We start from the raw sequence: 22,715 nt of genomic DNA, 5'->3' as shown, positions 1-22,715 counted from the left end.
CTATAACAAAATATCAAATCATTCCAAACTCTCAAACTCCAAAACTATTTTCAAAATATACAACCAAACAAACAAACAAAAAATTTCTAAACTTTCCCTTCAATTTTTTTTTTTAGCTACTCAACTATAATAAAATATCAAATCATCCCAAACTCCCAAACTCCCAAACTATTTTCAAAATATACAATCAAACAAATCAAAAAAATTTCTAAACTTTCTCTCCAATTTTTTTTTTTTTAAAATTTATTTTAAAACATAAACCAAACACACCATTTAGTTCTATTCTAATTTTATTAGTTCCATTCTAATCAGATTTCATCATCAATTTGTGTTATATCTATCAATCTACATTTAGATATTATCATTACATGTGGATAATTTCAATGTATATAGTAGAATTGGGGGTGTAAATCTGGCCCGGCCCGGCCCATGTTGGGTCTTGCGGGCTCCCTCCAAAATTCAGGCTGGGCTGGTTCACGAACCAAAAAATTAAGCACAGGCCCAAGCCCAGGGGTATTCGGGCCTTGGGCTGGGCCTCAGTCCAGCTCAATGGCCTTGGCCCTGGCCTCGGGCTTGGGCTGGGCCTGACCATTTTTTAAAATTTTTTCTACCAACATTTTATTATTTTTCATTAAAAAATACACTGGGCCTCAGGTAGGCTGAGCCCTAAGCAGGCCAATGGGCTGGGCCACGGGTCGGGCCAAACGGACCGGGTCATGCTTCAAAACGATGGCCCAGGCCTTGGCCCTGGTCCAGGGGCTCGGTCTTGGGCCCAAGCAGGCCTAAAACGGGTCGGGTCAATTTCGGGCCGGGGGCGGACTTCGGGCTGCCCACGGGCCGCAGGCTATTTTTACACTCCTAAGTACAATCAAAAAGTCATTGTGGTGCTTTAATCCCTCGTGTAGTGTGAAGATAATGGTGTCACGGGAAAGATTTGCATTTAGAGTTCAAGAAGTTTGGTGTTGCAATGGAAAACTTTGGAGTTTAAGAACTTTCATCATAGTTCAACCTATGCCATCGTAAATTTGCATTTTCAGGTACTTTTCAATTCAATTTTCATACTTCTCATGTTTGAATCTATTCTTGATAGAGGTATTCGCATGAAAGTTTGATTTTTAGTGTGAATTTTATAGGGTGAGGTTGAATCTAACAGTTGCAATCTGCGTTGGGTTTAGGATTTAGAGTTTAAATCCTAAATTTTTCTTGAGCCTTGGCTTAAATTTATGAAATTTTCTTATAAGTTGTGTTATTCTTGTGATATTTGGTTGCTGAGAAAGTGAAGGAAAATGAAAATTAAAAGATTTTAATATTCTTTACATAGATCGATAAATGAATAAATATATATATATATATATATATATCCTAAATTTTCCATGTTTAGAGGGTGTTTGGGATTTAGTTTTTTGATGATTTTTTTGTTGGTTTATTTTTCTTTTAGTAAATTTTTTGCTAAAAAAATTTAGGTTTTACTCAACTAGGCCAATTAGAAAAAAAAAAAAAAATTTAAAAATTCAAGCAAGTCCAAAAAAGACAAATAATTCAAAAAAATTGACTTTTTTGACTCATTTTATTTTATTGTAATTTTTCAACCTTTTTTTTATTCATCTACATGAAAAAAAAAGCTGATTTTTCATATATTGGTTTATTTATTTATTTATTTTTTGACTTGTTTTTGCTTTGGTGAACTGATTTTTCAAAAAAATTTAGGGTTCTACTCAACTAGAGCAATTAGAAAAAAATTTAAAAAAAAATAAAAGTAAGTCTAGAATAGACAAAAATATTCCAACAAAAAGTTGATTTTTTAACTTATTTTGGCTTGTTTTATTTCATTTTATTTTTAAAATTTTTTATTTTTTTATTCATATATACAGATTAGGAAAGTAAAAAAGTTTGAAATAATTTTGAAAAAAGAATAATGCTTAAAGATAAATCCAGAATGATACTTGGCTTACTTAAATGTTCCCCAAAACCCCTTTAGTATGCTATTGTACAACTTTTAAAATATAAATATAATAAAAAATATTTTTAAATATACTATTACAAACGCACACGATGAATGCTTGCAATGGTTTGCAGTTATGTCACTTCCATGATCCATCTCTTTTTGGTTTAAATGAATTCAATATAAAGCTTTAGCTATTTGTGTCACGCCTTTTGAAAACTGTTGTTAAATCTTAATCTTATTTTAAAGTAGTTCACTTTAACTATATTTTCATTTTCTCATCTATTAAGTTGCATAGTTCCTATTGTAGCTCCAAATTCATCACTGGCACTGTGATCGTAGCCAGTTTTGGTATTGCTACAATAAAATGGCTTCTTTTTTTTTCCCATTTTACCCTTTGATTTGTTGCCTTATTACATATATATATATATCTAATTTGGTTAAAAAGTAAAAGTTTAGTTCCATTCTAATTTGATGATATCATCAATTTACGCAATATGTAATATAAATTCCATAGAAATTTATTATTAATTACACTTTCAATTTTTATAATCTTTAATTGTATTAATTTGTACAATTTATTATTCCCTAGAAATTTATTTTTAATCTTAATTATGATCTGAGTCTAATTTTTGTAATTTGTTGTAATTGTAAAATGTCCTTGTATGGTTTCTTTTCTTGTTTTGTGTAAATGCTATATCAGAATTACAATGTTAATAAAATTATTATCAAAATGAAAATTGCAGTTTAATGTTTATTTATCAATTTGTTACGGTACATATTGTTGTTTAATACAATATAGTGTTTCCATCATGCCGGAAAAGCCAAAAAAGGTAGTGTCATATGCAAATTTTTCACAAGAACAAAAAGATCGCATCAATCAAAGGAGGCGAGAATTAAGAGCAAAAAAACAAAAAGATCGACCAACAAAAATACGCCTCATCAAAGAATCAAGCAGTTTATTTGAATATGAACCATTGGGAATATCTGAACGTCCTATTCTTACATTAGTTTTTGCAAAACCTTCCCAAATTAGTCTTGAAGGAGCAACCATCAATCATAATACCTTTGAAATAGGTATAATTTCTTTAGAGTCTCTATTAGAGAAAAAATTCATTTATCCTTATTAGATAACAACCAATTTCATTCTTCTTTTTTGATTACTTATTTATAATTACACTTTTTTTTTTCTTCTCCTAATCCTTAGGTTCTACATCTAGCACACTTGATGAAGTAGTAGTTCTGCAATGTATACATCATCAATATTTTTATTTTATTCTTTAATTATAATAATTAGTCTTTCTCATTATGACTTTATACATTTATCTTATATAGGTATTAATGATTTCCAGAATAACATAACAACTGACACTGAAGATGGTACTTAAACAACTTCTTTTATTATTTTTTTATTATACACCCAGCTAGATAGAAAATAATTCTTAAATTATATTTATACTCTCTATAGGCTTTGTTCTACGCTGTAGAAAGAAGAAGAGAATCTCAAAAAGAGATATACTAGTTGAAGACTTTGTTTTACCAGATAGATCATGTTGTTCTTTCTGTAATGCAAAAAAAATAGATCTCAAGCCAGATTGTTTTTGTTGTTCTGCTAGGAAAATTGCACTATGTCCCAATGTTATTCCATCTCAATTGTATGAGTTGTTCACAAGTCATTCCAAAATTTTTCTTCATTTCTTGAAGTACATTTGTGCCTATAATAATTTATTTGCTTTCACTTCATTCGGGGTTACCATTGACAAACAATTAGAGCGTAGAAATAAAGGAATCTATACCTTTCATGTGCAAGGACAGGTTTATCATTATATTAATCAGCTTTATCCTTCAGATCATAAACCTTTTTACTTTACAGCTTTATTTCTTTGACATTGGACATGAAGTTCAAAATAGGATGAAGATTGCAGACAATCTAGATCCAAACATCATTGCTCTCCTAATTGATATTGTTGCTTCAAATCCATATTCTATATTCTTTAGAAGTTTAAAAGATGTTTTTGACCTAGACACTCATCATATACTTATATGCGCTGATCCATCTTTAGATCCCCAAACTTTTAATCCTCCTACTGCATCCCAAGTTGCTGCAATATGGCATGAGAATGATAAAACTGTTGAGTATAAAGAGCGCATTATCATTGTCCAAAAACATCAAGGTCATTATGAAAGAATTCGGTATTATTATGGATGCTATGACCCACTACAATATCAATTGCTATTTTCTCTTGGTGAGCCTGGATGGCACCAAGGAGTAAAGAAAAAAACAAGAAAAGACAAAAACAAATTTTCAGATGGTCAATTTTCTGTGTTGGCAACAGAAGCTTCCAATGCTGATGACTTATTATCAACATAAGCTCAACGTAAAAATAATAAAGAAGGTAGAAACTTCAAGGTTGGATTACTTTAGAGTAAATCAGAATGAAATAAGAACAGATTTGTATCAAGGAATTGTTGATAGTATCACAGCAGGAGAATCTAAAGCTTCTAATATTGGTCAAAGAATTATTTTACCAGGCTCATTTATAGGTAATCCAAGAGACCTTCGGAAGCACTATATTGATGCCATGACTTTAATGCAACGATTTTGAAAGCTTGATATCTTTTTAACCATGGCTTGCAATCCAAGTTGGAGTGAAATCAAGCACAAATGAAGAGCCACAAAATAGACCTGATCTTCTTGTCCGAGTATTTAGAAGAAAATTTGAGCACTTGAAAAATGAATTTATAAGAAAAAACTATTTGTTCCAGTTGCAGCTTTCCCATATGTAATCGAATTTAGAAACGGGGCCTTCCTCATGATCATTTACTTCTTATTCTTCAGCAAGGTTATAAACTAGATTCTCCAGAAAAATTTGATGATTTCATATCTGTCGAGTTGCCTGACAAAGAAAAGTTTCCACACTTGGACTCGATGGTTGTCAAACACAAAATGCATGGTCCTTGTGGTTCTTTGAATTCTAATAATGTCATGACCCAAACCCACCCCTATGGATTAAGGTCATAACCGGCCGGTAATCGAGAGATTACTTACGGCCTCAAACCTGATTAAACATATATCAATAGTAATAAGGGGCCCAAAGCGGAAGTAGACTTAAAAATTTTGTCCAATGAGTTGTGCTTACATGATAAGGCAAAACATTTCATAAACAGTCCATAATACCTCACACATATAAATAGAATTAACATCTTATACATCCAGGAGCTTTCATATATGCACTCAGCCAAACAAAAAGGTTATGTACATAGGTGATCCAATGTATTCACTAAGATAGAAAAAGAGGTAACAGAAGAACAAAAACAAAGTCTCGTGCGTGAGACATTCAGGCTGACTCCTCAAACTGACTTCCTCTCACATTCTTTACTAAGGATGGGTTTGGACTTCTTTTTGCCCACCTACATGCACATAAATGAGAGTAAGCGAAAGCCCAGTGAATAATACCAAGTAAAGAAATTACATACATGAAATTCGTAACAGACATATCATACGACCTTAGGCCCATTCATGTTCCTATCTAGTACATCAAATGGCCTCAGGCCCAAACATATCAAACGGCCTCAGGCCCAATCCATTCATGTCAAACGGTCTTTAGCCTAATCGTTTATATTGAACGGCCTTTGGCCCAATCATTTATATCAAATGGCCTTTGGCCCAATCATTCATGTCAGACGACCTTTGATCCAATCATTTATGTCAAACGATCTTTGGCCCAATCATTCATGTCAGACGGCCTTTGGCCCAATCATTTATGTCAAATGTATCAAACGGTAAATTGCCTCGTTCAGTCATTGGTACAATGAACATTTGTTCACAATTCAAAGTAGTAATTCCATGAAGCTTATTCAAAAGTAGGCATTTAGAAAGTAGCATGCTCAAAATATCCTTACTAAGATATTGCTCACAGTGTTCTGCCGATGGATTTACCCTTGCGTTTGACCCTACACATTACATAACATATTAGGTCATAAGTGATTCAATCCGTTCTTAATTTATTTATTTCTCTTAGGCCTCTTCCTTTTCCTTTTAGGTCATTTACAATGCTCAATGTATGCCTAAGAGTGTTTAGGAGTGAAAGAGAACGGAAAACAAAACACAAAACAACTTTCAAAATTTCTAAAACAATGCTCTCCGCTCGAGCGCAGCTTTGGTCACTCGAGCGGACCCTTTTGGTCTGTAAAAGTATTGGTTGCATGTAAATCACACTCGAGCGAGATTCTCGACGCTCAAGCGGGGAGTCTTCGCAAAATAGGGTTCGTTCGAGTGTAAAGTCTATCGCTTGAGCCACTGTGCAACTTTTGCAAAACTTCTGGGAGCCAAATTTTCACACTCGAGCAAGACTTTCCTCACTCGAGCGGACTGGTCGAATTATGGTTTTTCCAGAATTCTGTTTGAAGCTCAAAATACACTCCCAAAGGTCCAAAACTTGCATATTTTGTACCAAATTATGGAAAAAAAAAAAAGCAATGTATAGCATGAAAACGTGAGTAATTCAAAATCAATTAACCAAAAATCATGATCCATGTTTCGAATCATCACAATCTCTTCTTGTAATTTCAAAACTCATGCAATTAAGCCTCCAATTTTCATGAATCATGTATGCATGTAAAATATTTTCTCCAATTCTACTTCAAATGCTACAAATGATGCTCATGGTCATAAAGCTCAACAAAACTACACATGCATGAGTAATTTGACACTCAATTCTACATATTCAACATGTCTCATGCCAAATATATGGCTAACTCTCACATGCATGTACTTATTAACTTCAAATTCATTATTATCAACTCAATTCTTGTTCTTCATTATATAACTTGTTTGAATTCACTTGATTACAAACTAAAACTCAGGAGTTTGAGTTCAATCACTCACCTAGGAGCTCAAATCTTCCAAATTCTAGCTAGGTCTTTGAATTAACCTTCTCAAATTCAAGCTTCTTGCTTAATTCCACAATTTTGTCTTCACCCTCTCTCTAGAACCAACCCTCCCTTTCTCTCTAGAGTGTAATTTCAACCAAGAGGAGAGAAATGAGCTCAAAACTGATTATAAGTGTAAATAAGTCACTTTTATATACTTGCCTAATCAATTTTGATTAAGGCTAATTAATTGAGCTTAATTTAATCAGTTTAATCAAATTAATTCAGCCCAAATCAATTTTTAATTAAATTTCACGACAGACTCTAAAAATTATGCTAATCACAATGATACAGACAATTCCAATTTTTGAAACCTCTACGGTTTTCAGTTTTCAAATTATAGCAGTAAGTTGAATAGATTTTCCTACGATGAATAGATATAGTTTCAAAAACATGAATAATCACACAATTACCACTAAAAATCACATTAAACACATAATCACAATCATAATTAAGGCTGATTAACATAACATAGAACAGGGTTATCACAAATAATGTTTGAATGAAAAAATGGCCTACGTAAGAACCATTATCCTAGAGATTTTGTTTCAATGACAACCATGAAAGCTGATAGATACCCTAATTATATGCGGCGCAACAGTAATGAAACAGTTAAAGTTCGAGGACACATGTTGGACAATCGATGGGTTGTTCCCTACAACCCATATCTTCTTGCAAAGTTTGATTGTCACATTAATGTAGAAATTTGCTCTACTATTAAGGTTGTCAAGTACTTGTATAAATACATATACAAGGGTCATGAAAAAATAGTATTCCACATTGTAGGCCAACACAGTAATGAAGATATTGATAAGATCACAATGTTTCAATCTGCAAGATGGATATCTCCTCCAGAAGCGATGTGGAGAATATACAAATTCCTTTTGAATCAAATCAATCCTATTGTGATAAGCTTGCAACTACACCTTGAAGATTGCCAAATTGTTAGCTTTCGAAAGATAGATAACTTGCGCTCTTTAGCTAACAATGAATTTCTTTCAAGAAAAATGTTGACAAAGTTTTTTGTGATGAACAGAACAAACAAAAAAGCTCAAGAAGGAAAATATTTATACAAGGAATTTCCTGAATTCTTTGTTTGGGATAGCCAACATATAATGTGGAATGAAAGAAAGTAATGGGAGGTGATTGGAAGAATAATCACTACAAATCCAAGAGAAGGTGAGCGATACTATTTGTGATTATTGTTGAATCATATACAGTGCCCAACTTCATTCCGCCAATTGAGAACTGTTAAAGAAGTGACATAAAGAGAAGATGCTCTTTGATATGGTTTATTAGAGGATGATGAAAGTCATGAAAAGTGCTTAGAAGAAGCAAGTACTTTTCAAATGCCTTCTTCATTATAACAATTGTTCACAACAATACTTGTGTATTGTAGTCCACGTGATCCAAAAGCTTTATTCTTAAAATTTGAAAGAACAATGTCGGAGGATTTTTGTAGAGAAGGATAATTATCTACAGAGCAAATTTGTTCTAGAGTTTTGCAGGATATAAATTCTGCTCTTGAACCCATGGGCAAGAACATTGAACAATTTTTATCTTTCAGATCTATCGGTCCCTTCTGATGAAACTGATGATTGTTGCAAAGATATAGAAGATGAGCGTAATATATTAGTGTCTGAGGTTGATTTTATGTCTGTTTCATTGTTAAACACAGAACAACAACTTGCATATTCTAAAATTCTTGATGCAATACTTTCTGGAAATCCAGGATATTTCTTTATTGATGTACGTAGTGGAACTGGGAAAACCTTTCTATATCGAGCAATCTTGGCTACAATAAGAACGCACAAATTGATCGCTTTCGCAACTATAACTTCAGGAGTTGCTGCATCACTTTTGCGTAATGGGCGCACTGTGCACTCATGGTTCAAAATTCCTATAGATGTTGAAAGCAAAATTTGTTGTAATGTCAACAAACAAAGTGGCCTAGCAAAACTTTTGAAACTTACTGCACTTATAATATGGGATGAAGCATCGATGGCAAAATGACAAAGTATTGAAGCACTTGATGAATTGTTAAAAGATGTCATAGATATAGCAATCTTCTATTTGGAGGAAAGGTTGTAGTATTCGGTAGTGACTTTCGTCAAGTGCTACCTGTTGTGCCAAAGAGCACAAAAAATGAATGCATTAATGCTATGCTTGTTATGTCTTACATTTGGCATTCATTAGAGAAGATCAAATTGGCAAAAAATATGCGGGCTAAGCATGATCCAGCATTTAGTAATTTTTTGCTTTCTATAGGAAATGGCACAGAACAACAAATATCTCCTGAAACTATCAGAATCCCTAAATTGATGCTTTTTCCTTACAATAAAAACATTGATCCACTTCAAGAGCTTATCATTTTTGTCTTCTCAAATTTCAATGATTATAATGAAGATCCACTTTCAATGATGAATTGGGCTATCTTGACTCCGAAAAATGACAATGTAGATCACATCAATGAAATATTGATGGAAGAATTCCCTGGAGATGAACGCATATATAACAACATTGATGAGACTATAGAATAAAGATACACTATAAAAAAAAGTATCATGCCAAAATCAAGCAAGAAGAAGAAAAATAAATAAAACAATACAATGAATGTAGAATAAAGATCAAAGATCAAAACTCCCAAAACAAGCAAGCAAACAAACAAACAAGTAAAATAGAATGTTAATAATAGACATTTGAAAATTTGCAACAAAATTTTGTAACTTTCCTCTTTGTTAAGAAAATTCTATTTAGTACTAATTAAATAAAATCCTTTTAAAATAGTTTTTTTTTTTTAAATTTGAAATTAAAGCTATAGTAAATTTATGTAAGAATAATTGTTAATCACATTTATTTTACTTAATGTATAATATTATATTGATTAACTTTTTTTAGGTTTATTTTTTTAAGTATTTGTATAGAAGTAAAAAAAAATATCATTAGGAATAAATTTTTCCTTAATTTAGTTATAAATTTTGCCCGTATATTATTTTTAAACTTTGAATAAAAGTAAATATAAAATAATTAATTGAAAATATACTACATTTTTTATATTCTTTTTCTGTGTGTAAAAAAAAAATTAAAAAATTATAATTCATATATATATAAATAATTATAAACACAATCCGTATTATCTACGGATGAAACACTAAGTAAATTTTATGCATATGAAAGGATATAGCGGCAAATCCATGGACAAGAATAGTTGTTGTCTTCTGGAGGCCCCCAGATAATACATTTTCCACCAAACCAAACTAGTACAACAACGAGGAAATGAATGGGGTGGGCGTGGGATGTTCTGAAAATCCTATAAAGAGGCCTTCAAGGCGTACACTTTCTCTCACTATTTACTTCCTACCCCTTCAACAATTTTTTTTTTTTTTTTTTTTCTTTTCTTTTCTATTCTCTTCTCTTGTCACTTTCTCAGGTGTTAGGACATCTCTTTTCGTTTCTTTTTGCTTATTTATTTATTTATTTTTTAGATAAATTATGCTCAAAGTTGCTTAAAGTTTAGAAATAATATATAGTCATTTTTCAATGTTTATCTTGAGATTTTACATTATGTCACTATATAGTCACTATATAGTTAAGCCTACACTTTTGATATAATTATATTAGTCTATCTTGAGATTTTTAACTCACAAAATAATTTAGCCATTTTTCATCAGTAATTTGTTAATTATATGAATGAAAAAATAATATTATCATATCTTTATCTATTTCAATGTTTATCAGCTATTTACATTATGTCAAAATTGTGGGAATTGTAATTTTTTCTAAACTTTAGGGGAGGTGAGTGTAATTTATCTTTTTTGGGGATAAATTACACTGACCTCCTCTGAAGTTTGAAGAATATAGTAAGGGGTTGTTTGGAGTATCCTGAATAAGTACACTTTTTGTCTTTTTACACTAAAATGATGAGGAAAAAAATATGGATGTTTGGGTTAACTTTTTTGTCTTTTTATGAAAAAATGTGTAATAAAAAATTGTATAAATAAAGTGTGTAGTGGAAGATTAATTATTGATTGTACGGCTGCCTCGGCTGCCCAACATGTGTATTCAAAAAAAAATAATCACCTACTTCGGGGCAAATAACTTTTGGATAGTGATGGTCGGTCCGTGGGGGCCATCATGGGTCACATTTTAATAATTTGAACCGTTCAATATGTACAATTCGTCGAGTATTATATGCCTATTAAAAATCACGTTTATCGGATATCGATATCTACATGATCAGATTAGTTTTTTTTTCAACAGTTAACTATCACACCATCCATTTTCTTTATACAAAACTGATTTGATCATATAGTTAACGATATTCGATCAATGTGATTTTTTACAGGAATATATTAATCGACGAGTTTTACATGTTGAATGGTTCGGATTATCAAAAGGGAGTCCTTAGTGGGCCCCCATGGACCCAACATTTTTGTGACTTTACATATAGTATTTTTTTCCCCCCCAAACTTTGGGGCAAATGCCTTTTTTACTTTTTGTGTAACTTTTTAACTTTTTAAATTTTTTTGAGGATGCCAAACTTGGCCTAAGTCTTACAAGTTTGGTATAATTACACTAGGTTTGTTTAAGGTTTTAATTCATATAACATTTGTCCCATTTTCATCAGAATTTCATTAGTCGTATGAATACAAAAATGAGTAAACTACCAATAGGTCATAATGGTTGGACTTATTTTCATAAAGTCTTATTGAAAATAAGTCATAGTAAAATTGTCACTAAAAATAATTTTGTGACTTGTTTTGCATATGACGCTAAAAATTGACAATTAGTGATTTTTTTTTTAATCACAATTTTTATAAATTGTTGCTAACATTTACAATTAGTGACGTTTTTCCTTGACAAATTTTTTAAACTATCGATGAAAGTTGAAAATTAATGACATTTTTTTGTGATGATTTTTTTAAACTATCGCTAAAACTTTTTTAATAGTGTTTAATGAAAAATATTATTAATTGTCATAAAGTCCACCTATTAGGACTTACATGTAAGTCCCCCCCGTAGAAAAATGATGTTGTTATATCTTTTATATTGAAATAGACAATTTACATTGTGTATTGTTTTATTTTCATACAATCTGCATTAGTTTATGTCTCTTTAAACTTTTTTTAAAAGAGATATTTGTGTAATTATATTAAAATTATGAAACCTGTTGTAGTTTCTTCAAATCTCAAGAGAGCTCAGTATAATTTACCTCTTTTTTTTGTCTATTTTTTTGATTAGGTATTCGTTTTTTTCTTTTTTTTCTTTTTTTTCCCTTAAAACCTTTTTCATCCTTATTTAACTATTTATATTTATATTACTTACTTGTATTGTGAACATATTTCCCCACGTGTTGCACGTGGACATGTTCTATATTAAAAAGCTATTTTTGGATTTTTGACTTAAAAAAAACTTTCACTATATTGTAAATTATTTTTTAATTTTTTTGATACAATATTTTGGTAAATAAAGAAACAAAAATGCTGTCTAAATAGAAGTTCTCTTGTAAATAAGTTGTCAAATAACTATCTGATGTGTAAACATTCAAAAAATGTCCTTAGAAACTGTATTAGTGATAATTTAAAAGGGTTGATTAAATTAATTAAGTTAAATAAAAAAGTTTTGGCAAAGGCACAATTACAACAAAGTTATTTATTTTTTGGAGTCATAATTAGAAAAAAAAAGAAAAAGAAAAAGAAAGGGTGAACTTGTAAGCCCTCCTAGCAGGCAATGACCTTCCGAACTTACTGGCTCGTTGGGGATATCGGTCGAATTTTTGGCTTTTAGGCATTTTAGCTATTTTCGTTTGGGGCTAAAAACACTCGTTTGAGATATATTTTTTGACTTTTTTGACTTTTGTGAGAGAAAAAATGAAATGATTATAGTTTAGATGTGACATTTTGTCTTACTGGACTAAAAAACCTATTTTATCTTTTTGTGACTATTTTAACTAAAAAATCTCTTTTTAACTTGTGTCAAACGAAAGCATAAATTGCTAATAACTAAAAAATATATTTTTTAAGCGATACTCTTAGAGAATGGTGTGACTTTTCTGTTTATATTTATATGTTCAATTGTATATTATTGTCACCTCAAGAGCCAAAAATGAGTACTAACACAGCATTGTAACTGGTCATCTCTTCTTATTTATTTATTTTTTTTTAAAATCCAATTTTTTGACAACAAATAAATATCTAATAAAGAAAAAATTGTTTAATTTTTTTCTTAGTTGAACAGAGCAATTATTTGCAATAATCCATGTACAAAATTCTAAGTATTCAATGGTGTGACTCTCTCATGAGACTCACATCAATTGATAATTAAGATGTTGTGTGCGACAATGACGTACACAATACTATAATCATGTTTGACAAATTGGCTAAAATAATTAAAACATTAATACAGAAAGTCAACTTATTTTTTAAATTTTTTTTACACATAATTTAATAAAAAAATTAAAAAATTATTTAAAAAATTAATTTCTAAACGATTCTGAATAAATTTTTTTTTTTTTTTTTTGTCAAGTGGTGGCTGACAGAGGAATGGACAAAATGAATATCGGTACACGAATGGTTGACTGGATCATCAACCTAGGCCACACCATTCACAAAAGGGTGTGCTATTACTTTGCTTTTACCAAGGGATGCTTATTCATCACATGTAATTTCTCTTCCAAAGCCAAGTCAAAGTCTTGCAACACAGAAACACCAAGGATATGTAGAGTAATTTTTTTATTAGTATTTATTTTTAAGACTGATCATAGAATTATTTTTCAGATTGAGATTTAATGCTATAAATATTAATATTAGTAAGCAAAAAGAGAGAGAGAGAGAGAGAAATTCTACTTACACCCAAATTTTTTTCAAAAGTATTATTACAATTTAACCTTTTTTAAAAGGGGAATTGACCAGTGAATCTCATTTCGTAGACTTGTAATTTATAAGGTTCTAAATGTTTTTTTGGTGACTGAATGGACTCTTAAATTATTTGTTAACTATTTTGCCATTGTTAGTACAATTGGGGGACATGTGGCGTGGGTATGTATGAAGAATGTGGTGGGGTGTTTGTGTGTCCCGTTGTTAAAAAAACGCACTAGTAGCTTTTTAAAGTTTGGTTATTTTTAACATGTATAGTGTGGGTCGTGAATTCCTTACTAATTATTTTTTGGCTCGTTACGTGAAGACACACAATAATTCAATCAAATTGGGTCCAACACGTTGGAGTGTCACATGTCACATTTAGAAAAAGTACACTAAGAAGTTTTTATGTATGGGGAAGGTGGTGGGGTGTTTGTGTGTCACGCTATTCGAAAAGCGCACTAGTAGCTTTTTAAAGTTTGGTTGTTTTTAACACGCGCAGTGTGAGACATGAATTCCTTACTAATTGTTTTTTAGCGCGTGACATGAAGACACGCAGTAATTCAATTAAATTGGGTTCGCCACGTTGGAGTGTCACATGTCACGCTTAGGAAAAGTATATTAAGGAATTTTTTTTTTTATTACAGTATCACAACATACCCGCCACGTTGTCATATTTGAAAAAAGTATACTAAGGAGTTTTGTTTATTTATTTATTTTTAGTATCATATCATATCTACCACATTATCACATTTGAAAAAGTACTCTAAGTATGAGTAAAAAATTTAAAGTGTCAAATCATACATGTCACGTTGTCCCATCGTTGGAATGTCACATTAATACCTGTCACATTGGAGTGTCACATTAATACCTGCCACATTAGAGTATCACACCATACCTATCACACATTCAAAAAGAAAAAAAAAATCCCAATTAACTACTGAGGGTATATCTGTCTAACCAATACTCATCCACGTTTGAAAAGGGACTTATTAGTCACACACTACATCTAATAAAGACTCCTTAATCAACCATTTAAAACGCAGCAATGCTACGTATCATGAAAAACCTTTCCTGAAAATAATCATAAAAGCTTTGTGACCCTTGAATTACACTTAAAATAAAGCACCACACACTAATCAAGGTAATCCAATGATCATAAATCTGTCATGATCATTTTCATGAAAAAAATTTCATGATCCCTAACTTTTTCTCTTTAAAACGTGAGACCAAATGATATAGAAATTTCCAAAACAGTACTTTCCAATTAATTTTCCTTTTTAAAATTACCAAAAAATATTTCAAAACTCTAATATTGATTTCTCAGCACATCCAAATTTTCCCACCATCTCTATCGACCACCATCATTGCAGCCGTCTCCGATGACCCACCTTCCCATCCCCGACATGTGCCCCTTTGCCATTTCTGCCACCTCTAGTGCCAAAACCTCATCGGTCGAGAAATCAAAAGAAGAAGAAGGGATCTTCACTTCATTGAACCCTTCTACCACCGTGACTAGACCACTACCAGATTGTGATCTTGAACAGAATCAACAATTTTCAATTTTTTTTTTTATAATTTTTTTATTTGTTTGGTTATCCATTGTTGAGGACAGTGATACGGTTTCCACATTCAAAACCCATTATATAAAAAATTGGAAAAGTAAAAAAATATGAGAGAACCCAAGAAGTGAAATAATTGATGGTTTTTTGATCCTCTGATTGCATCACTCTGCCATGGTTGGGTAAGCATACCTCTCTCTCATCTCTCTCTGTATACAAATATATGTGTGTATCTTGCTAAAATTAATGGTAAAGAACCCATTTTGTTGATATCTTTTGCATAGAAAGACTGCTACCTTTTACTCAGTACTGGGTTAAGCCGTTGAACTCATAGCCTTCTGATAGTGTAGAAGAAAGAAAGTATTTAGTTGTTTGTGTTTTGGGGTCTTGTTCCCCGATATTGCGAACATAGAGAGACAGATCTGGAAAGAAGAAAAAGAGGTGACGGCAATGTCGAGATTAATGGGTTGCTATCGCGATGGCTAGGGTTGCAGATGGCAGTCGCTTGCAGAGGTAGGGAATAGATGATGGTGGTGGATCGGCGGTCGGGGAGGGCTGCTAGGTGGGTCACAGGTAGGGGGAGAGCAGCGAGAAGTTGTCACGGTGGGGAAAAACTGGCCGGAGGTAGAGGAAGTGGCGGCCGGTGGTGAGATTAAGGTTTGAAAAAGAAGAAGAAGAATATAGGAGGGTGGAGGAGAGAGAAAGGAGATGAAAATGGGTGCAATGAGAGGTAGGATTGAAATTGGGTAAAATTGGTATATTAAAATGTGTAAAGAGAAAGTGCATATGTATAATTTAGGGTAAATTACATTTACCTCCCCAGAGGTTTCTGACAAATACAAGGACCTCCCATGTGGTTTGAATAATTACAGTAACCTCTCCTACTTTACTTGACAATGTCCAGATTTCTCTATTTTTTGACTGTCGTTCATGTAACTAACAGAAGTTGCTGATGTCATCAAAGATAAAAAACTGAAATTCCTATAATGCCCTCAAGTTTTTGAATTGGGGTCTCTCTTTCTCTCCTCAATCTATTTTTGCCTATGAGTTCTTTTTGGATACTGCTCATCTTAGCACATATATATAAGTATATATATATATATATATATATACATATAATAATGGGAGAAGATAAAACCAAGAAAGTTGAATCTGCAGCTACTGCGATGGTCGCACCATTTGAGAGGCTTCCGAGTTCTTTCAAACATGGCGGCAGAAACTCCGAGGAGGCTTCTTCTCTATCGTCGTCATCGAGGCGTTGTTGCTCAACAGGGATGTCACAGTTCTAGGCGACGACGGACTTGAAGGATCCAACGGTGGAGTAGAGGCTGATTTGTACCGGAACTTTAGCCGTTAGAGCATCGGATGTGGACAGTCACGTTACCACCACCACTACTACCGTCGCTTTCGGCGGTGTTGTTGTTTGATTCGGTTGCCTTCGCTACACCACAGCCCATGCTCAGAAACAGAAAATAGTTGGATCAATGGAAATTGCAAAGATCAAAAGCCCCTATTCTTTAATCCAACCCTCAAGTATTATCTAATTTGTATATATGCCAAATATATATATATATATATGTGTGTGTGTGTGTGTGTGTGTGGGTACGTTATATTCGATTAAAATTATTTAATTTATCTCAAATTTACATATATATATATAACCATAAAGGTAATATTTAATTGTTAATTTTATGGCTATTTTTTGTAAAACATGGTATTTGTAAAGATTGTTATGGGTTTGCTAATTGTTAATTTTATGGCTATTTTTGTGAAATATGGTATATGTAAAGATTGTTATGGGTTTGCTACTATTGCCTACTGTTGTAGCAAAGGTAAAAAAAAAAATGGAGTAAAAAATCCTTTGTTTCAGCCATGAGAAATGGCAGATGATGAAACCAAAAAAAAAAAAAGAGAAAGGCAAAAGAAAAGAACCCCTATTCTTTATTCATTGGTCTCACATACTTACTGAACTCTTTGTTATAGATGTATAAATCTCTACTATATAAATCTCTGCATCTATATATCTATATATATATATTACTATTTGTAAAAAAAAATATATATATATATATATCTATATTACTATATATAAATCCCCACATCTATATATCTAAATTAGTGATTTTTATCATATGGGTCTTGCTTATTTTGATTAAAATAATTAATTTCATTATGGCTTTCCCAAGTGGGACATCTTCAGGGTTATCTCTCACTCTCTGTTTTAGAACTCAAGCTCTGAGGAAGATGACTCTGATGGAACAAAGGGTATTTTCATATTTTTGACCTTAAATGAGGGGGTAATATAGTCATTTAATATATGCAAGTAACGTCGTTTGTTGCAATCTGACGGAAGGGGGGAATCTTGATATTGTCAGGTAAAGCAGGGAAGGTTACTGTAATTATTTAAACTACAGGGGAGGTCCCTGTATTTGTCAGAAACCTCAGGGGAGGTAAATGTAATTTACCCTATAATTTATTGTAATAAGAAAATGAGGGTAAGGAGATAGAATAGTGATATAAATAGAATTACTTTAAAAAAAATTAAAAATATAATAGAAAACATACAAAAGTTACTTTAGAATAACTCTAAAATTACTATAGAAGATTCGGACTTAAAAAAAATATTGGTCATAGATTTAGTCACAAAATGTGGATGAATAGATGAGAGATTTTTAAAGTTGATGCCTCCAAAAAATTTTGTAAAATCACTCTACTTTTTTAAAACTATTTTTGAGATTTTTGTTTTTCAAATTTTTTTTTTTATCGTATTTAATGAAATTTGTTTATATTTTCATAAGAAAATTTTATTTTTTTAGATGCATATATATAATCTAGATACACTTATATATATATATATATATATATATTTGTGAAGAAATCTCTTTTTTTTTTTTCTATTTTACTAAATGCCAAAAACTATTAATTTTTATTTTTAATTTTAATTTTTACACAAATATGTTACTTTTTATGTATCTGGATTATGTGAATCTGAAAAGTAAAAACAAATGATTAAAATATTTATATAAAAAAAAATGAAAAAAAAAAATCTCACTAACAGAATTTGAGTTTCAAAACCAAATAGAAATAGACATGTGTATTCTGTGTTTAATTTGCATTTTTTTTTTCTTTCAATTTTTAGGTCTGCTTTTGGCCACTGTGTGGTGGAATATGCCGCAATGGTTGTCCTAATGACATACTTCATGGCAGAATGGAAAGAGGATCTCCAAAAATCAGCAGCAACAGTGAATATAAACCAAGGTCTGACATATGTGATTACATTAGCCTTTGCTCATTTGGCTGATACTTATGTTGGTTGTTTGAAGATGGTCTTTTTTTCCACTATTTCATACGTCATTGTAAGTTCAACTCACAATTTCACTCTGATTAGAAAAACAGTTTTCACATGTTTTGGTATAATGAACCGAAAGCATATTTATTTGAATAAAAAATATTTTTTATATTTTAAAAAGTAAAAAATATTTTTTAAATTAAAAAATTGTCAATGTTACCAGAGTACAACTCATCACCTCCTCTACCTCCGCCAGCCCACCACTACCCATACTCCACAACCGATACATAGTCTCATTGAATTTGAAATTGAATCGATTGAGAAATTAAATTATACAAACAACTCATCTGTCGTATCATGTGTACGATTATTATATGTGAACACTTAAATATGTATAGTGTCACTATAATTTTTTTTTTCCCCAAAAAACCTATTAATGAGATAACTTTTCTATTTATTTTCTTCACCACCGAAGGTATATAATAGCAAGTTAATATACACGTTTAACAAAAACTCCTTGTGATTTCAACCTTCAAATCTCTTCTCGATTTCAAAAAGAAATAGCACACGCATCGCATGGGCTCAAATGCTAGCACATGTATATATATATATATATAGCTATATTTATACTAATATATAAAGTGAAGAGTGAAGCTGATGTTGATTGTCACAATTTTTTTTTATTTCTCCAAATACCCCGAACTATGATAAGTGCTTTAAATTTGTTTTCTTAGATCGAACTACTTCTTACATCTAACTGTTTGTACACGCGTAGTGTGTGTCTACCTCTAATACATATATAATGCTATGGACCCAAATTTTTTCTCCTAGATTTTTCTGGGGTGAAACGTTTGTATTGTAGAGATTGAATTAGTATAGTCTGGCTACATATGTTTGTCACTGCAGGGACTAAGCCTTCTATGCTTATAAACTTTGAAACTTTTTCCACATACAAAAGTCTGCTTGTTCTACATTGCACTTGCCATGATAGCCAAGGACAGGGCTGGGCGAAACTCCATACTGAAGCCATTTTTGGCTTATCAGTTCAGGGCAAAGTACCAAGAGGACGATGATGACAGAGTACAATACAGGACAAAAGTATGTTGGAGCTTTGCCTGTCTAATGGGTATTCTTGTTACTTACTTTACATTGCCAAATCCTCACTGGCCATAAACCCTTGAACTCTCCACATATGTGATGTGGGTTGCTCTTGCCATCTTCTCTTTTGGCATGCCCTTTTACCATTGCCCTGAAACAATTGAGACTCAGAGTCCTCTCACTACAGTTTTTGAAGTCTTCAAGGTTGCCATACTGCATAGACACCTTAACGTGTATCCGCTCCATATATGAGAGTAATCGGTAATTTACTTTGTTGCAAACAAATCAATTCAGGTTTTGATCATCTCTTTTTTGTTTGTGGATGTGTATGTATATATGCATGATTTGTCGGTGTGTTTTTTAATTTAAATTCGGATTATGTATGACCTAATCAATGGGCAAATGGCCACGTTTCTCCATGGGTCCGGGCGGCAAGTAAGTCCAACACAATATTTGTATTTGAGTTTATTTTGATCCGATTTGGTATTTTTGAATCCTTGTATATGTTGGGTTATTTTGAAGTTTTAAGATTTTCATTAGATGTTAACAATGTTACATGGTATTAATGTTAATATATATTCTGTGAATGAATATCAAGCTTAATGGTGACACTGTCAAAATCACAAATAAGATTAGATAGACTCTCATTGTCTCCAACTAACCCAATCATACCGTCACGTGATATCACCGTTATACTTAATATTTACTTTTGTAACAAGGCATTGTATTAAGAGGGTCAGCTCCCTGTATTTAGTAGTAGCTCGAGGTTTTTGAAGAATTTGGACTAAATATCAAAATGAGACCTTATATAACTAAGTCGTTGAAAAGTTGGGACCTTAGACAATAAGAATTTTTTAAAAAAAATTTCTACGGGCCTTAGGCAACTACCAAACTAACCTAAGTTCAAGTCAAGTTCTCTAATTTCCCCAGTAGAGTCGCTAGAAACTGTAGCTTGACTTTTTTGCGTCCCTTTTCGGAAGTCGAAATAAGCCCTACAATATCGGACTTCCGCGGTTCTGAATCTAATTCCACAAGTGTAATGTGAAATAGATAAAAAAAAAAAAAAAGTCTTAATTCGGCAAATCTTCTTGGAAAATCGATTTTGAATAAAAAAATGCCAAAAATGGACTGTTTTGTCAGGTACAAAGTCGTCACCTAAATATTTTGTTTTGGAAAAATTTAGGAAACCCATGACTCATGCCAAAGGCCACGTGTGCATCATCACTAAGATTGTCTCGGCTCGGGAACTTAGGTATGAGAGGGGAAGGTCATGAATGAATTTGAGCACCCCCGCTCGCCCGATCAAAGATCGGCCTCTACTAATCATGATATGAATCTTATGTATATTATATGCTCTTGTTCCGATTTATTAGGCTAACATTACTATGTGATGCGCACACACAAGTATAGACTAATTTTGCAAGAATTGGAACATTTGATTCATGTTCGTTTTGAAAATTGTTTCGAATATGTACCACTTGAAAAAGTGATCGCATATGAACATTACTCAAATTATTTCAATTCAAGCAGTAAGCCTTCATCCACAGGCATTCAAATAGTTTATAGCACTTAAGCAATTAGCCTCATGGTACGCATGCTTTGACACGGCATCAATCACACGCATGCGATATGCTAAAGCGAGTAAAGGCTCACCTAGTACTTCAAGCCAAAAAGAAAATGAGTCAGAAAAATGTATGATTCCTAACTATGCAATATGACTAATGTTATGCATACAAAAATGCAACTAATAGGTTCGACTACTTAACATGGCATATGAAACAATTTTGATAGCATGCGGTCTAGGTACGTATTCAAAGAAGCGTTTTTAAACTAACAATGCGAGTTAGACTGATGAACCGAGCCACGGTGCATGCACTACAAATGGATGCAAACATGAAGTATGCTAAACAAAACATGATGTTCCTAAACTAACCATCATAAGCTAGTAAATAAAAGGGAGAAAGACGTGGGGTTGGAAGACATACACATTATTACATTGCGCTCTCACGAGGGAGAGTCTGAATGAACTAACTAGCTAACTAATTAACTATAACTAAAGCTAAACTAATTATTACAAAACAAATTAAATAAATAGCTAAACTACTTAACTAATTATTACAACAAATGAATTAACTATTTGTGCGTACCGGATTCCGCACTAGATGAAAGTGGATCGGGGCTCCGCACTTGGTTGGACTATCCAGGAACTGAAGTTCCTGCGACAAGAGGTACCGTTAGAGCTACCCGGCCGGGGTTGACCGGATGACCCCTCCGGTGTGGGAATTAGTGATCGGAGAAGGGAGTTGAGTATGGTTTTTCTTGGAATAGTTCAGTTCTCTTCAGTTACCTTCAATGTGAAGTTCATGTAGTATATATATGTTGTTCCTTGCTTGCTTCTCAAGGTGGATTCATGGAGCTTGGATGCTGCCAGGTGTCCTTTTATGGGGAACCACCTGTTAGTTGCCAATAAATGCATATACTCATTGTAGTCATTCTGATAACAAACCACATTCCTTTGGCTCAACAACTTCCGTGATTCTAGGTGAAGGGAACCAGCTGAGGTGGCAACCTGCACATGCACACGTTCACAGCTTCCACATTTCCTTGCAAGGTTTCCTCAGCTCGGTACCGATGTTCCTCAGCTCGGCATCATTATGCCTTTTCTCAGCCTTTTACAGAATCACTCATGGAGATGGGCTTGTCCATTCAGGTAACTTTGCATGGGCTTGGCCTATTTTTTGTTCGGCCCGTAGATTCAGTCTCGCAGCTCGGCCCAGCCCAGCACCACGGCTGGACTGGCCTTTTCACTGCGGGTTGGACCCAAATTCTTGAGGACTTGGGTTGACTGTTGGTCATGAAGTTGGGCTTAATTGGTTTGCCCATATACTCATCCAACCCACTTGGATTTGGACTTCAGTGGATTGGGCCGGCCCAAGGCTTGGACCTGACCCATTCACGTATAGCCCCTTCATTTGCCCCCTAGCTCGCGCTAAGGTTCCCCTTGGGGGGAGCTATTATTCTGCTTCCCAAGCGTC

The 22,715-nt window shown here is 32.8% G+C and overlaps 1 protein-coding gene across 1 annotated transcript; it reads left to right on the top strand.

The window, feature by feature from the left end:
• The first annotated feature begins 8,009 nt into the window (after positions 1-8,009).
• LOC114277006 (uncharacterized) lies at positions 8,010-9,414 on the top strand. Its single transcript, XM_082890022.1, has 3 exons — positions 8,010-8,016; positions 8,442-8,738; positions 9,071-9,414. Exons 1-3 carry the CDS (start codon positions 8,010-8,012, stop codon positions 9,412-9,414), a joined length of 648 nt encoding a protein of 215 aa, XP_082746148.1.
• Positions 9,415-22,715: the final 13,301 nt, after the last annotated feature.

The sequence above is a fragment of the Camellia sinensis genome, chromosome 10, assembly GCF_055761805.1.
Source record: "Camellia sinensis isolate YWXY chromosome 10, ASM5576180v1, whole genome shotgun sequence".
NCBI lineage: Eukaryota > Viridiplantae > Streptophyta > Magnoliopsida > Ericales > Theaceae > Camellia > Camellia sinensis.
Note: the sequence above shows the minus strand (reverse complement) of the source record. Positions and strands in the feature narration are given on the sequence as shown.